Raw genomic sequence first — 15,204 nt, 5'->3', positions numbered from 1 at the left:
TGCTTTGCTGATACTCACAGACTTACGATGTGTGTAGGAACCTTGACAGAAGGTTAGTACTACTGCAAAAGGTATCATTACAGTAGATGCTCATTCTCTGAATAAGAATGGATGTTGTCATCTGAGTTGTAATTTTTCAGTTGAACAATTATATTTTCATTTCAAAAAGAAACCTTTTGTTTCCAACTAACATCTCCAAAATAAACATTAAAGGAACTAATCAGTGGGAAAGAAGCCAAAGGTAAACATGAAGCAAGAGAGGGGTTTCTGCAAGTCATAAGTGCAAAATTATTTAGAATCTGCCTCAAAAGGTAACAAAAAAAATAAGACAGACAGGACTGTGAATCTGGTGTTGAGGACCTGAAAGTGCTGGTGGGTATCTGAATGGAAGTGGATTTCACCTTTGCAGCTGTGAAGGCAAAAGGTGTCCTGGGCTGCATCAGCAGAACTGCAGCCAGTGGGTCACAGGATGTTCTCTTTCTCATTCTTGGCACTTCTCATATCCAGTATAGTGCAACCAGCTTAGGTCCCCCAGATCAAGAGAGACACTGAAAAATAAGAGAATGTTCTGCCAATAGCCTCCAATGTGATGAGAGGGTTGAAGATCTCTACTTATGAGGAATGACAGAAGGAATTTGGTTTGTTCAGTCACAAGACAAGAAGGTTCAGAGGTATCTAATTGTAGTTTTCCACTACTCAAAAGGTAGTTACAAAGAAGGTGGAGGTACTCTTTTCACACAGGACGTAGTGAAAGGATGAGGTACAACAGGCTCAAATTGCTTCAGCATGAGAAACATTAAATATCAGAGTGAGTTGCCCAAAGACGTGGCAGAATCTACCTTCAAATATTCAGTACTGGACTTGACAGGATCTTACATAACTAACCCACAGTGGCACTCACAAAAGAAGGTTGGAGGAGGAGAATGACTCCATGGTGCCATTGCTCGTCACAGGAAGCATCAAAGCAATGCTGCAATGGAAATGGACTCTGTGAAGGTTAACTGGGTGAGGTGTTTCCAGAAGACTGAGGGGAGCAATGCCGGTGTACATTTGTGGGGTTAATCCTGTGCTATACAGATTAGTTCAAACTAGAAATGGTCCAGAAAATAAAGAACTCCTGCTTTATAAAAGAAGACTAGAAAAGTTTGGATTGTTCAGCTCTAGAAAAATAACAGCTGACAAGACCCAGGTGTTATTTGAACTACATTACAGTGGGAAAACAGCAAATTCAGTTAGTCATATAGGCTAACAGAATAAACTGACATTAGACAAAATGTCTGTAAACTGTCCATGAGTAAACTGAGGCCAGAAAATAAAAGACTTCTGGCAATCAGAATGTGAAACTCTGCAACAGCCTTCCTAAAAGAGAAACAGAGATGGGTTCATGGGTTAAACATTTCAGAGGAACTCATTCCACTCCTGTGCTAAGTATCTGGGGGGTGTAAAGTATGAAATGCTTAGAGATTACATTTACAGTCTTAAAAGTGATCATTTATACCAGTTGGCCTGGTCAGTATCTGTATTACTGCTAGTTCCAGCCTAACTGAATTTCCTGGATTTAGCACTGAAGAGTACAGCTTTGCTGTGCTTTCTTCAATCTAACTGAGGAAACATGCAGTTTCTTATGAAGTCATTTCTGAATTGCAATTGGCTGATTTTTTATCTTCCCTTTCATTGATGGGATTGAATGGATATCTTTAATGTCTTGTACCAGAGGGCAAATTTTCTTATAACTCTTCTTTAAATCCTTTGCAATATTCCAACATTTCAAATAAAGGAAAAGCTGGAGCAAACTCAGAAAATCAATAGTGAAACCACCTACAAAAATTACATCCTTCTGCTTCCTCTCAGTCCTCATGCACGGATGAGTTGAGCACATATATGCACTCTTTTTGCCATACTATGACACATGCAGTTTGTAACAATTCTTAAATCTTTTTACACTCATTAGTGAAATGCTATTCTAGAGATTAGGCTGGGAAAATAACTCTTTAATAGATTGCCACTAGATTACTATGGCCTCTTCCCTTCCTTCTATAAAACCTCCCCAAAGAGTCACTTGACTTTTCTCTGTATAGAGGAATAAGCACCAGGATCTTGCCTCAGATGGTCTGAAATCAGATTGTGCTGAACTTATCTATCAGCTGAGTGCAGTTTGTATCAGTCAGAGAGTTGCCACAATCACCCTTTGGTATCAGCAGACTTTTTTAGGGGCACAGGTTATGCAGGCTCAGTTTGGTGGTCTCAAAGAGGCCAAACCACTGACTCAAATTGCAGCTCTGCACCTGATGCTGCAACCCCTTTTTGTACCCTTCTGCAACCCTGCAATTTTCTCCAAACTTTGAATTTCTCCTTCTGCACTGCAGTTGTGCTCCATCCTGGGATTCACATCTGTGACTCTCATGGGTATCGCTGTACGTGGAGCACTCTTTCCCCTACCATGAGTAGAAAAACAGGTTGTCTTTTCCACTGACAGCCTGCGGTTTCTCATTCACAAAAATTTTTTCCTGACATCTAAGAGGCTCGCTTGTAAATAACTTTATCAAATGACTAATTTAAGGCACCTGTGGTTTATCTCTGCAAGCTTTCTTCATCACTTGGAAATTGCTACTGGTTATTCCCTAGTCACTACACAGGAAGACAGAAAACATTTAGACTGACATGACCAAATTTGCCTAGGAGACGTCAGCGGGTTCTTCACGCGTGGTTAGGGGCAATGAGCTGGGCTGGCACAAACCACTTCATCTTTCATGCAGGGAGGGAAAAACCAGAAAATAATTGATGATGCTTTATCAATGATCGACATGGGCTACAGGCTTCACCTACAGCAGTAAAACCACCAGGATGTGTTCTGCTGTTAACAAGTGCTCACTGAATCTTTAGAAGAAACAAGCAAATGAAAAACCTTCCTGCACTGTGGCTACCTCAAGGAAGTTACTTCCTTCTCATCAGCTTGTTTGAAAGCACAGCCAAAACCATTTGAATAAACAGCAATGGCAGAAAGTGGAAGGAAAAGCATCCACTTTTTAATATTCACAAGTGATGTACGTCATTAACCTCAACTCAATTATTATGTCAAGAGTGTGAAAGCCTTTTTGAGGTCTTAAATAGAAGAGAAATAAGATTTTATTAAATATAAAGAAATGTAGTTGATGAAAGGGCTGTTTGAAAAGCAAAACCAAACCTGTTCACACCCTCGATATCTTAGTATCTATAGTATCTACAATATCTACATGCACCTTAATATCTATATATAACCTCATTCATAATTTCTGTGTAAGTTTCATTCTTTTCTCTGCAACTCCGGCTGCTAGAAACTTTACATCCAATTTTCTTTAAGCAGATGATTTTTTTAATGTGCAAAATACAGCAACATGCTAAAACATACAGATAAGACCCAAACACCCCAGCCTCCTCTCTTCCTCCATCATCACTCCTTTTCTACACTCTTCTTCCTCAGGTTACCTCTACATCTGTACACCCTCTTCCACTAAACAGTATTAAATTTTTATTTTCTCAGGTTTCTATCTCTGACAATTCAAAAGTCAGGGAATGGTAATCAGATAGCTGATATTACTTTAATATCCTGGTATAACATGTTCTTCTGCTCTTTTCCAGTTTGCTGAGGCAGAAAACCTACCAGAAGCCAACAAAACTCTAAAAAGGGCATCATAATCTGGGACGAAATGGTGCAGCACTCTGGGAATATCCAGAGTCAATGGCCAAGGAGCAGAAAGATCTGCATGACCCTTTTATTGGCCACACATTAGAAACCTCTCTGGCAGAGCCCATGCTGCAAGGAGAGGAGCTAGAAGCCGGGAGTGGGCTGGTTTTCATTCCCAGGGCTTTGGACTAAAAAACTCAGTATAAATTGAGGGGGGACTGCAACCTTCAGAAATAATTTACCAGAAGTGACTTCCCATCTGCCTTAATTCTGTTTCAAAATTCAGTCAAACCTTTCCTCTCACAGGACCCGACACTTGCCTGCAATTTGTCGTTCACCTCACCTCATTTTGGGACCAGGCAGTTCTCACAGGTTTCCTTTTAACTATGGAAACAAAGCCCCTTCTTCTTCAGCTGTGGCTCCACTCAGCTCTGTAATACTTTATCACACTAGAAATTATGCAATGGCCCTCAAAGTCAGCCTTCCATTACTCCTATCAGAGACTTTTCAAGAGGCAACTGGATAAAGCCCCCAGCAGCCTGGTTTGACCTCCTGGTATGCCCTGCCTTGAGCAAGAGGTCAGACCAGAAGCCTCTAGAGTCCCTTGACAGCCTCATTTACCCTGTGGATTCTGTGGCTTTATGATCATTGGTGCCTTTCAATAACCTGCTCCATCCAAAGGACTGAAAAAAACATTATCCATAATGTTTTGCAATTCAAACTTACTTCTGACATATTTCACTGGCATCTTTACTCTGTGGAATTGCATTTTATGGAAGTGGTTTGCTCTGGCTCACCCCTGGGAAGTGTATGGTTTATCTCAAGTCTGTAACCTCCCTGCAGTATCGTGTGTCTGTAACCTCTTTGGCCTGAGAATCTATCCGCGCCCATTTCGAAGCTCCCTGTTAAGGGTGCAAGCAGAGAGGGCTTGCCCTCTTTGCCCTGGAGGCTTCTGGTGGCTCTGCTCCTCTCCCCTTCCCTCTCCCCTTCCCCCTCTCCTTTCCCATCTCCCCCTCCTTCCCCCTCTCCCTCAGTGACCATGCTGCCTTCCCAAGGTCGAACTCCAAATAAATCCTCATCTCATCAGCACCTCAGCAGCCGTCTGGAGTCTCCTTGCCGGCCTGCATGCGAACACCCACGACCCTAGAGCCCGGGGGGCTCCTGGGGAACCCTCCCTGGGAACCTCCCTAAATCTAAACTACAACATTACTCCACAATAATCTTCACCCTCAATCAATGGTATTCCTACGCCTCCCTTTTCCCCCTGGCATTCAGTGCTCCTTCAGAGCAATAAACCTTCTGGTTGCCTTTACATTTCCAAATCACTCTTCCACTGAAGCCAACAGAATAGTAATGTCAATTACTATTGACTATTGAAATACTGATTTTTCAATGAAAACAAATTTGAGGTGAGAGCATTCTCCACACGTGTTCTTGGAGAGTGAGTATTCCACAGCTCAGCAGCTCCTGGCAGTATTTAGGAGTGGGTATCCCCAGGGCACTCATTATTTGCAACATGGAGAAGGTTGGCTAAAGCTGGGAGAAGCTGTAAGGTGACCACTGCAGCTGTACAAGGGCTGCCATATCCCTGCCTTTCCTGTAACAGCACTGCCAGCCCAGGCACCCCTTTTCTTGGCAGCCCCACAGTTGCTGAGGGGAAGATGACTTAACTTGAGTATCTGGGCTCACTGACTACTGGGGATTATTTGGGGAGCATCTCATTAATCACTAGCCCAAAATTCCAAGCATTTCACCTTTGGCCCCAGAATTTTGCAGTAAAGAGTCTGCTATTGCAGCCTCTAGAAATCAGTGTGTGTTGTGGACACAAAGAAACAGTGACCAAACAGCTAAACCCAACACAAGTTGCATCATTGTTCAAATACCATTCTTATTTCCATGTTTCAGGAAACACTCTTCTAATCTAATCTAATCTAATCTAATCTAATCTAATCTAATCTAATCTAATCTAATCTAATCTAATCTAATCTAATCTAATCTAATCTTCTAATCCTTCTTATGGTCTCCAAGGGAAGCTGCCCCAGCATTTGCCAGGACTTGTTAAGGTTGGAGTTCAGGAAATATTCTTCTCTGAAAGCACTGTCAAGTTCCAACCAAGAAAGGTTGTCAAGCACTGGAACAGGCTGCCCAGGGAAGTGGTTGAGTCACCATCCCTGGAGGTAGGTAAAAGATTTGGCACCTGGGAACATGGTTTTACAGTGGATTTAGCAGTGCTGGGTTAATGGCTGGACTGGATGATCTGAATGATCTCTTCCAACCTGAACAATTCTATGATGTTATGGTTCCATGATTCTATGACTACGCTATAATACCAGGGCTTCAGCTGAGATCAGGAATTTGCTGTAGATAGATGGGCATACAGAAGAAATTATTTATTAAGTGATAACCTCTTTTCTGAAGATGTTATACTTCAGAGAAAAAAACACTTCAGGGAAACCAGAAAATTATACATGATCTTATATGTGATGGAAATTGTCTTTGCTGACTGTTGCTGTACTATTTACATAACACCAAAACTGCATGTGCAGCCGCTACTTTCCACTAGATCAGTGTTTTTCAAGAAGTTGTGATCTAGTGACGATTTTAATGCACAGCCACATATTTTTCATTCTTGCTTTTGCAGTAACAGACATAAAATACCATTTTTTTCCACATAATAAGAGTCACTGCTTCAAAAAGACCGAAACACTGTGATAAGACAAGCCATGCTAAGCAACAGTGACATCAATTAACATTACATGGGAAATAATTTCCTTCTGAGGATTTCTGTAGGCTACATTAACCTGAACAAATAATTGATAGGCAGTTTTTCCATTTGTCAAAGGAGAACAGAACCTTAATAAAGAACTTGTAGTCACATAAGAACTCCACAGTAAAACTAGAGACTGAATTCATAATCAGTTTGTTGCTATACGCCCATCGTTCTTACCCTGCATTTCTTATTTCAATTCTACATTTTTGGCAATTCAATTTAATTAATTCAATCTTTCTAATCCAACTGCATATCTATCTCAGTTTCCATCCAAGGAAACTTCTTATGAAATATGTGCTGACACTTTCTCCATCTACTGAAGTCAGCAGTTAGCTGAGACTAACACGAGTCTTGTTTTCTAAGAGTGACACCTAGAGTCTCATCTGTAAAATTAAAATGCACTCCTTCACTTGTCCGGTTTTAAAGGGCAGTAAGTTTTGTCCATACTCATTACTTTGAATTGACGGTTGAATATATTTAATAGCAATTGTTTTGCTACGTTTTTGTGTAGACTCAAAGCAATATTTGTTGTTTGGTAACCTGCATATGGCATGTATCACTTACCACAATACTTTTGCATTAGGTGAAGTATTTTATTTTGCAGATGCTGTTAATTGGTTTGCAAATGTGATTTTCATTATTGTATGGAGGGATGCATCATTCCCAGAGATACTGTCATTTTATAGACAAGGCAACTAAGAATCTGCAAAGTGTCCCAAGCCATATGGAAAATGAGGGTTGAAATATACAAATTCTAAGCTCTTATGCCATAAAATAGTTTGATTTCCTTGTCAGATGAATGGAGTCTGAGGCTTGTTGCAGCCTGACCTCAAAGCCTGCTGCAGGAGGTCTGCTGGCTGCCCATACCCACTGCAGGGCTGACACCAGGACTGCAGTGTAGCAGGGAAGGTGTCATTTGCCCTTTTTAAAGGTCATCTGTCTCTTCATGTCTTCATGTGTCACCCACTGACTGGATGCAAAATTTCCACAAGAGAAGTCTTTGGCAACCTGAATAACTTGAAACCCATGGATGACCCGTTGCCCATGGATCTTCCCAATTAAGCATGACAGTGGTTCTGTTTGCAGGTGTCACTGGCTCCCTTCTGAGGCAGAGAAGGAGCAGTCCCTCCAACTCCCACAGACACAGGATTCCCAGATCCCAGCTATTGCTCCCTACCAGCAGCAAGCACTAGACAGTTATGTCTGATGAAGGCTGGAGAGGCAATGCCCATGGTCAATTTTCTATCCCATACACCAGAGTTTGGACAAAAAACACTGAAACTGAAAGCAAAGTTGAATTTCAAAATTAATGGGTGAGCTGTGTGAAAAATATCCATGAAGAGGGATGTTGTGTTAATTAAAAGTTAAATTACATGCTCAAAAAGACCATGACATCAGATTTTCCACTGCCCCTCTAATTAATCATTTTGTCTTCAATGGGAAAAAATGTATTTTTCGTAGTAACTCCTTTGTGTTAGACATTTACCAGAAGAGGAACTAGCTCAGGCTCATCAGTGGCATCACACTAATAGTCTCAAATGTTCCTGACATAGTAGAACTATGAGATTTGAAGATTTGCAGAATCTCAGCCCCAAGGAACTGCCAAACATACAGATTGGGAATATGTTCACCACCTAGATATTTTCTCCTGGTAAAGCTTTAAAAATGTGAGAAAACTAGAATTCCATCTTCATTTTGTACTATATGAAAGACATTTTGGAACTATTACCATCAACTTCCATAAACATCTCACAAATCATTTTACAATCCCAGTGAAAGCATTCTATTTATTGTGTTTTCTGTGTGTCTGATCTCATGTATGATCATGGGACATCTAAAAGTCATGCATGAGTCAAAAAAAAGCTTTTACATTAATTGTGTATTTTTATTGGGGATCATATATTACCTTAAATTAATAATAAAGATAAGCAGTACATAACTATTTTTCTTATTTACATGGCTTGTGTATATAGTTATCTACAACCACAAGCCCCAAATGAAATACAGTTTAGGGGTGGGATTTTCCGAAGTCATCCTTGTTGCTTTGAGCTGTATTCATACAGGGTGGCACAAGGCAGGTGGTAAGATGATGCCCACAGCACGTGGGGCACTGTGTCTGATGTGCAGGGTAGCAGATTCCACGTTCTGCTGCCTGCAGGCAGGCAGGATGCAGGGTGCTCTGAGTGCTCCAGAGGCAGAACAGGCAAAGCTGCTGTGCCAGGGTAACCAGGAAAGCTTAGGAAAACCCTCCTCATACCACCTGTGTTACAGAGGGTCTCTTTCCATGGGAGGGAGGGAGTTGCTGCTGGACACATTGCTCATCTGGCTCTCAGCTCATTTTCAGGCCTTTTGGGTATTGATCTGTTTTTCTCACAGAAGCAATGTTCTGTCTGTCACCTCTTCATATGATGGCTTGTATGTAGGCCTGAATCCAGGGAAGGAGAATGTCCAGCTCATGGATGGCCTTGTAGATTCCCTGATCTCCAAGCTGCTGAGAGGATAAAGGGATTAGAAAAGGAACTAGATACAGCCCTTGAACAGTGCAGTGGGGAGCCAGCACCTCCTGCTCTTACCTTAAGAAACCTTCTCCTTAACTTTTTGACTTCAGAAGTTAACCTTGTGGATGGAGCACAGGGAAGCTGAAGGATGAAAAAAACCCAAAGATGCTGACATAAAGACAAAATGATGAGAAAGAGTCCAGCCCACAGTGTGGCACTGTAGGGCTACGAGTAAAATGTGTGATCTCAGCATCATTTCAGTATCTCCCAACACTTCAAATGTGCTCTTTTACTTGCGTGCTCCCTGCCAAGATGAGTTCACAACACCCAAAACTGGGTGCCTCTAAGTTTTCTTATTAAACACTTTCTATTTATCTCAGGAATCTTTACATAAGTTGCAGTTACAGCTTTTGCACATTGTATCCTACTAGCTCTAAGATTCAAGGTCCTTTAGCTCTGAACCCTCAGAACATCTGAACCTGAGAAAAGGCAAGGCTAAAGGCCAAAGACCATTGCACAGTACAGGGAGCAAATGTGTTTCTGCAAGCCCTTCAAATATGTTTATAAAGGTAATTTATGTTTTTCTCTGTTTCCTTGCCCATTTCTCCACTGTCTGACTAATTACAGTCTGGAGGGCTTGGTTGTCTTCCTACCACCTATCTCTGGCCACTCAGCACTGGCCACCCAAAGTTGTTCCACCTTGGTTTATTTGGAGTTGCCAGACTAAGCTTTCTGAGCAACATGGCTTGCTGATCCTCAGCTACCTGGATTGTCAAATGGGAAGATACATTCTTTCAGAGAAAAAAAAAAAAGAGGAAAAATTTAATATTTTCAATATACAAATAAGGAGAACATATTTGAAAAGAAAAAAGGCAAAGGTCCTCAATCCATGAAGGGAAATAACTCCTCTGGAATGAATGGTTAGTCTTTTTCTATCTCACCTGCAGTACTTTAAAAAGGAGCACAAACATTTTCAGGTTGCCTTTTGTGCTTCCCAAAGTCACTTCACATGATGAAAGTGGAAAAAAAAGCAAATATTTTAAAGAGAGTGTAAATAAAAGTAAATTTTAAAAAATCTTCCAACCAGGGCAGTTCTTTCTAACTTGGAGCTCTTTTGGGTTTTTTTTTCTTATGATCTCCATCTCATACGATACAGATTTCCACAAAATATCATTTGGTAGCAGAATTGACCTTAAATGTGTATGTTGGTTTTTGTGGTAATGCACATTACAAACTCTTATCTTCCTGCATATACAGCAAGTAACTGAGCTAGCCAGCAACTTAGAACATTGAAAACATTAACTCAGCATGAAGTCTACAGGCTCTGCCTAAAATGATGGAGAAATATTAAAGGCTCTGCAGGGAATATATTGTCTTTCTACACTCCATTCAAATACGAGTGGCACATTCACTTCCACAATAATGTGCTACTGATGTAAGAACATTAGGTCCAAGCTCAGAAGCAACTTCACACTATTCTCAGCAGTGCTGGCCAGGGCACTCAAGCAAGTACTGAGGTCAGTGGTGCCGTAGGTGAATGCTCCAAGTATCCAAGGAAAAATGTCTGTTCCCTTCACCTTGCAGTCATAGTCTAAATGAAAAAGTCTAACTTTACTGCAGAAAATCAGTTTAGGGATTTTAGAACTTACATATTTCTTAAAAACTGAACTTAGGCACCTATATCATTGAAAAACATAAATGCTTCTTTGTTTGGACAAAAACAAGAATTGGCAGGGTGAGAATCATAATATTGTAGTACAAAGCCTGTGGAAGTTGTTGGGAGACAAATATTGCTGGGATTTTTAGGTAACACACATGGCTCTATTTGGCTGAAATACAGCTTGAGTTTGTGAAAGAATATAAGGTGAATATATCTATAGAGGTATCACTGTTTCCCTTAGTTGTATAGAGAACTTTATTCTTGAAAGGTAAAAACTTAATTACCTAAGTATGTTGTCATGGTGGAAATCCCTCCTAATAAACATCTTATAGCTCAACTAGAGAATAACAAGTAAAGAGCTTATGTACATGGATGAATGAGTGCTAATTTATTGAGGAATAATATGATGAAAAAAATCTCAAGTTTAGTATTAGCAAAGGATCCACTACTTTCACTCTATTCATAATTTTTGTTATTCCTTCGCATGGTATTGTATTGCTGGGTTTGAATTAATACAAACATCTAAAAAAAATTCGTTTCCAGAAATGAGGTGTCCCCTAGAAAATCATGACAAGCCATCATTTCTCAAAGAGCTGTTGTTTTTCTGCTAGCAGGGATAGTCTTAACTCCCTTTCCAGCACTTTTTAAAACCCAAAAATGTAAGTTGTTATATCTAGACTTCTGTTGGGTAAAACACTGGCACTAATTATGAAAAAGAGTGCAGAGCTCTGAGAAACCTGCAGCATTTTGTCTCCATAGAGCACAGAAACAGAAGTATTACTAAGCTATCTAGCAAGCTACAGTGGATATTCTGAATTCAGTTGACAGTCTAAACTTCTCAGTGTGTACTGGCAATTGTTTTTCCAGACAAGAGTGTAATCTTTATAAAGCATATTATACCATCTCAAATTATATTACTGCATTCTGGAATTAGAGTGTTATCTGGAATTTTGACACACACAAAAATCACAGCAGTATGATCACAGCAGACTGCTGTGAGCACTGCTGTAAATCACAACTGTTTAGCATGGTTTGAAATACAGAACCTGAAGGGTGGTGAATTTTTCTCGCATTAAGATTTGAATCTTTTTACATTATGCAAATATCCCAGTTGAGTTCTGACCTATGACTGTGCAAAGAGTTATATCTCTGAAGCTGTTTGTTTTTGCATGGCAAATATTTTTGTGCATGTAGGACAAAATGTTCTAAAAATGTCCCTTTCTTTCATGCTACCATACAGTTCAGATTAGACAAAGTTTCAATTAATTTAATTCATTAATTCATTGACTTGCCATCCAAGCTCTCACTTTTTAAAATCACTCTAGACATTTGCCTGGATATGCATGGCTGTATTTCACCCTAGGTCAGGCTCTACTTTCTGAGACACTGCTATTTGTGAGGACTTCGGGCTTAGGGGAGAAAAAAAATATTCATAGGATATTTAGGACACACCCATTTATTTATTTGTCACTATTTGTTTATCCATAAAAATTAGATGAGAAATGACCAACAAGGGATGACATCATCTTAGCATCCTACCTGCTATGTTAGTAAGTATGTTTGCACAGGTAAAAGTGTGCTCTAACTGCTGTCCTGTTGTCTCTTAGGCAGAGTTGGTAAAAGTGCCTCTTCTCTGGGGTACCTGGAGACATTTTGCCAGTGGGCAGCATCACTCTCTGACAACCTGCTCATACTGTGAGCACAGATAATGCATAGGAACTGCTCCCATGTGCTTCATAATTCTGGTCCCTGCTTACTCATGAGAGACCACTAGTTCTTTCAAAATTCAATATGGAGGAGCAGAGATGACATGTGGGTAAAGATTACACACCTAAAGAGGGTATGTTGTTGAAGAAGGAAAGCATTACCACTGTTATATCACAGACACTTGAGGAGCCTTGAGGAAATATTTCTCCCTGTGATCACCCTGTTTCTTTGCAGCTTTAGTGATGAGAGGGCAGCACAAGTGACATCATCAGTAGGGAAGTGGCTTGGCTCCATGGGATCTCCACCACCTTGCACACTCTCTACAGGATCACTCTGGGAGGGAATGAATTGTGTTAAACTTCCCTGGGCCCAGTGGAGAAGCCCTCGTGAAGCTGGGTCCCCTGTGGCGTGGGACACACCATGACTGAATCACCCTCTGCCCCTCCATCTGCTGAAAAACTGAGAGGGAGCCTTTCCCTAACTTTTCAGAGAGACAAATTTAGCTTAGCTCTCAGGATTATACTCACACAGGCATCCATGTTTGCTTGCAGGACCTGGAAGGCACTAATAAAGTACAACTTGTCACTTCCTACCTCAAGACGACTGAAGACATTTTTCACATAGAAGGAGAGGAGCTGATCTCGAACACTGCAGTTTGTCTGAAAACAAATCGAGTAATGATTTGCCAAATGATCACCTCACAAGTCAACTTTGGACTAAAATTTCAGCCTTATAAACACATGCATATTTAGAAAGTGTGCAATCAATGAAACCATTTTTGTGGCTTTTAGTATCCAATTGACCTGCTTCCTTTTGTTTTAAACAGCTCAATCTGCCTCTGTGGTTTCTGAAGGAAAGGCAGGAAGGTGCTGTGCTGGCAGGCACATGAAGGACCATTGGTAAGACCAGTCATGAAAGGAAGTGACAGCAACAAATGTACTTAACACACAAAGAGTAAATGGAAGATAAATTGGGGAGTTAAGTCAGACCATCTTGGTCAGATTGTAGGAGTCATTGTGAATGTCATTTTTCTGTTCCTCCACATCACTGTCCCATGCCATTTGATAAGCTGTAGGGGATTCAGCCCATCCCCAGCTGCTACTCCAGAAAAGACCAGTCATCCTGTCAACTCTGTGTCATATCTGCCTGACCTGCGGGTTCTCTTGGACACCTAAAGGTATTTCAAATTACTATATGCCTATTTTTAGGCAATGGAATGAAGTGTCAGGTGTAAGATTCCTGTCAGGAGGGTAATGCAGCTGCAGATGACACCACTCAGATGTGGATATCTGTGTAGATCCCACAGACAAGTGAGGAGCCTTCACACCCAAGGTAGTTGGTGAAACCCAAGGGACACCAAAGGCCAATAGGTCTATACTTAAGGATAAACTCAGTGGGCCCTGCTGACTAGATCTCTGCATGAGGAAACCTAAAATATCTCACACACTTACAGTCACTTACAGTTAGACACCCCAGGGTTTGTTTTTCCCTCCCATGCAGAATTGCACTGGGAATTCTGATGTCCCTCTTCCAGTTCACCTGCAGAGGTCTAAGCTCAAAGAAGCTCCTTGGGTGTCTCAGCTCTCTGCAGCAGCCTCGGGCTATCCATGGTACTGCACACCCTCAGCAGAAGGTGCCTCCCCGCAGGAAAGCGACTGTGGCTCTGTTCCTCCTCTGAGGGCTGGTGCCCGAAAGCATTCCTGGGAGGTTCACATGCAGCCAGGGCTCACAGGAGGAGCGAGTGCTAACACAACACTCCTCCCTGACCAACAAACACCCTCAACCCAACTTCCCTGGCAGAGCATGACTTCAGCTGCCTACAAAGAGGTGCCTCCAGGCAGGCTTTCCAAATCCACCTCTTTCTCCCCATACCGTGATCAATTGTCCCTTCATGTCCCAGGGGAATATCTCTTTCTTGAGACAGAAGTTACACTCTTCCTCTAAGCAAAGAACTTCATTAAGCATGTAGCTTTCATAAATGTCTTTCCCAATCAAACACAAGTGATTTTTGCATCAACTGTCATTGTTTTGATCACATATTCCTGTTTTTATTGACAAAGGAAAGTCAAAGTAAGAAAATGGAAAACCGGTAGTATAAATCTTACCATAAACAGCATTTTTGTAGTCTTTTTAAGCAGTCTGGTGGTCTTGATGAGATCCTTCTGTAAAATACAATGTGATAGTATTAATTAACCCCATTTCAAGTCTGGTTTGTACAAAACTTAGTAACAATAATATTATTATTCATTGTCTTCTTCAGGTGTAGGGTGAGGACTCAGTAAATCTGTATTCCAATGCTAGCCTGGCTGCTAATTTCTTTCATGGAAAACTCATCCAGCCTCTCTATGCATCTCCTATGCATCATTTTTTCCCACCTTTACGAAAGAAGTGGCTGCATTACCCTGTCTCTCAGGACTGTAGAGATCATTCAACCTACTAAAGTTTCCAGAAGCTCAGTAATTAAACTAGTAAAGAAGCATCTATAAATAAAGTAAACTTTTTCAATTAGTGGGATCAACTTACAGGAACAGATGATTTTAAACTAGTTGCCTTGATATACAGGTTCTCTGTCATCTGGGAGAGGAGTCCTTTTCGGCAGGTATGTTTTCCTGTAGATGACTTTTTGCCCTCCACAGCAAAAAGACAAAGCAGAAATAAAAAATGCCCAGATCTGAAAATAGAACATCCTTTCATCTTCGCTCCCAAATCTTCGAGTCTCCACAGTCACAGCAGCATGTGTGATGCAGCCAGACTGGTTAGATGACAGAGGTTAACCTAATTTTGTTAACCCTCAAAGCAGCTTCTTCCCCGAGATGCTCACGCAGATAACCTATTGCTCATGTGGTGGCTGATCGGTATTTTTGCTGTGCTTTTTTATACATCTTGCTCCACTTTCAACAAACTT

The 15,204-nt window shown here is 41.0% G+C and overlaps 1 protein-coding gene across 1 annotated transcript; it reads right to left on the bottom strand.

The window, feature by feature from the left end:
* Positions 1–8,835: 8,835 nt before the first annotated feature.
* IL26 (interleukin 26) lies at positions 8,836–14,993 on the bottom strand. Its single transcript, XM_063396632.1, has 5 exons — positions 14,823–14,993; positions 14,405–14,461; positions 12,827–12,958; positions 9,008–9,073; positions 8,836–8,922 (listed from the first exon to the last, which is right to left on the bottom strand). Exons 1-5 carry the CDS (start codon positions 14,991–14,993, stop codon positions 8,836–8,838), a joined length of 513 nt encoding a protein of 170 aa, XP_063252702.1.
* Between the last annotated feature and the right edge of the window lie 211 nt (positions 14,994–15,204).

This window comes from Prinia subflava, chromosome 4 (assembly GCF_021018805.1).
Source record: "Prinia subflava isolate CZ2003 ecotype Zambia chromosome 4, Cam_Psub_1.2, whole genome shotgun sequence".
In the NCBI taxonomy this organism is placed as follows: Eukaryota; Metazoa; Chordata; class Aves; order Passeriformes; family Cisticolidae; genus Prinia; species Prinia subflava.
This window is presented reverse-complemented; position numbering and strand designations above follow the sequence as displayed.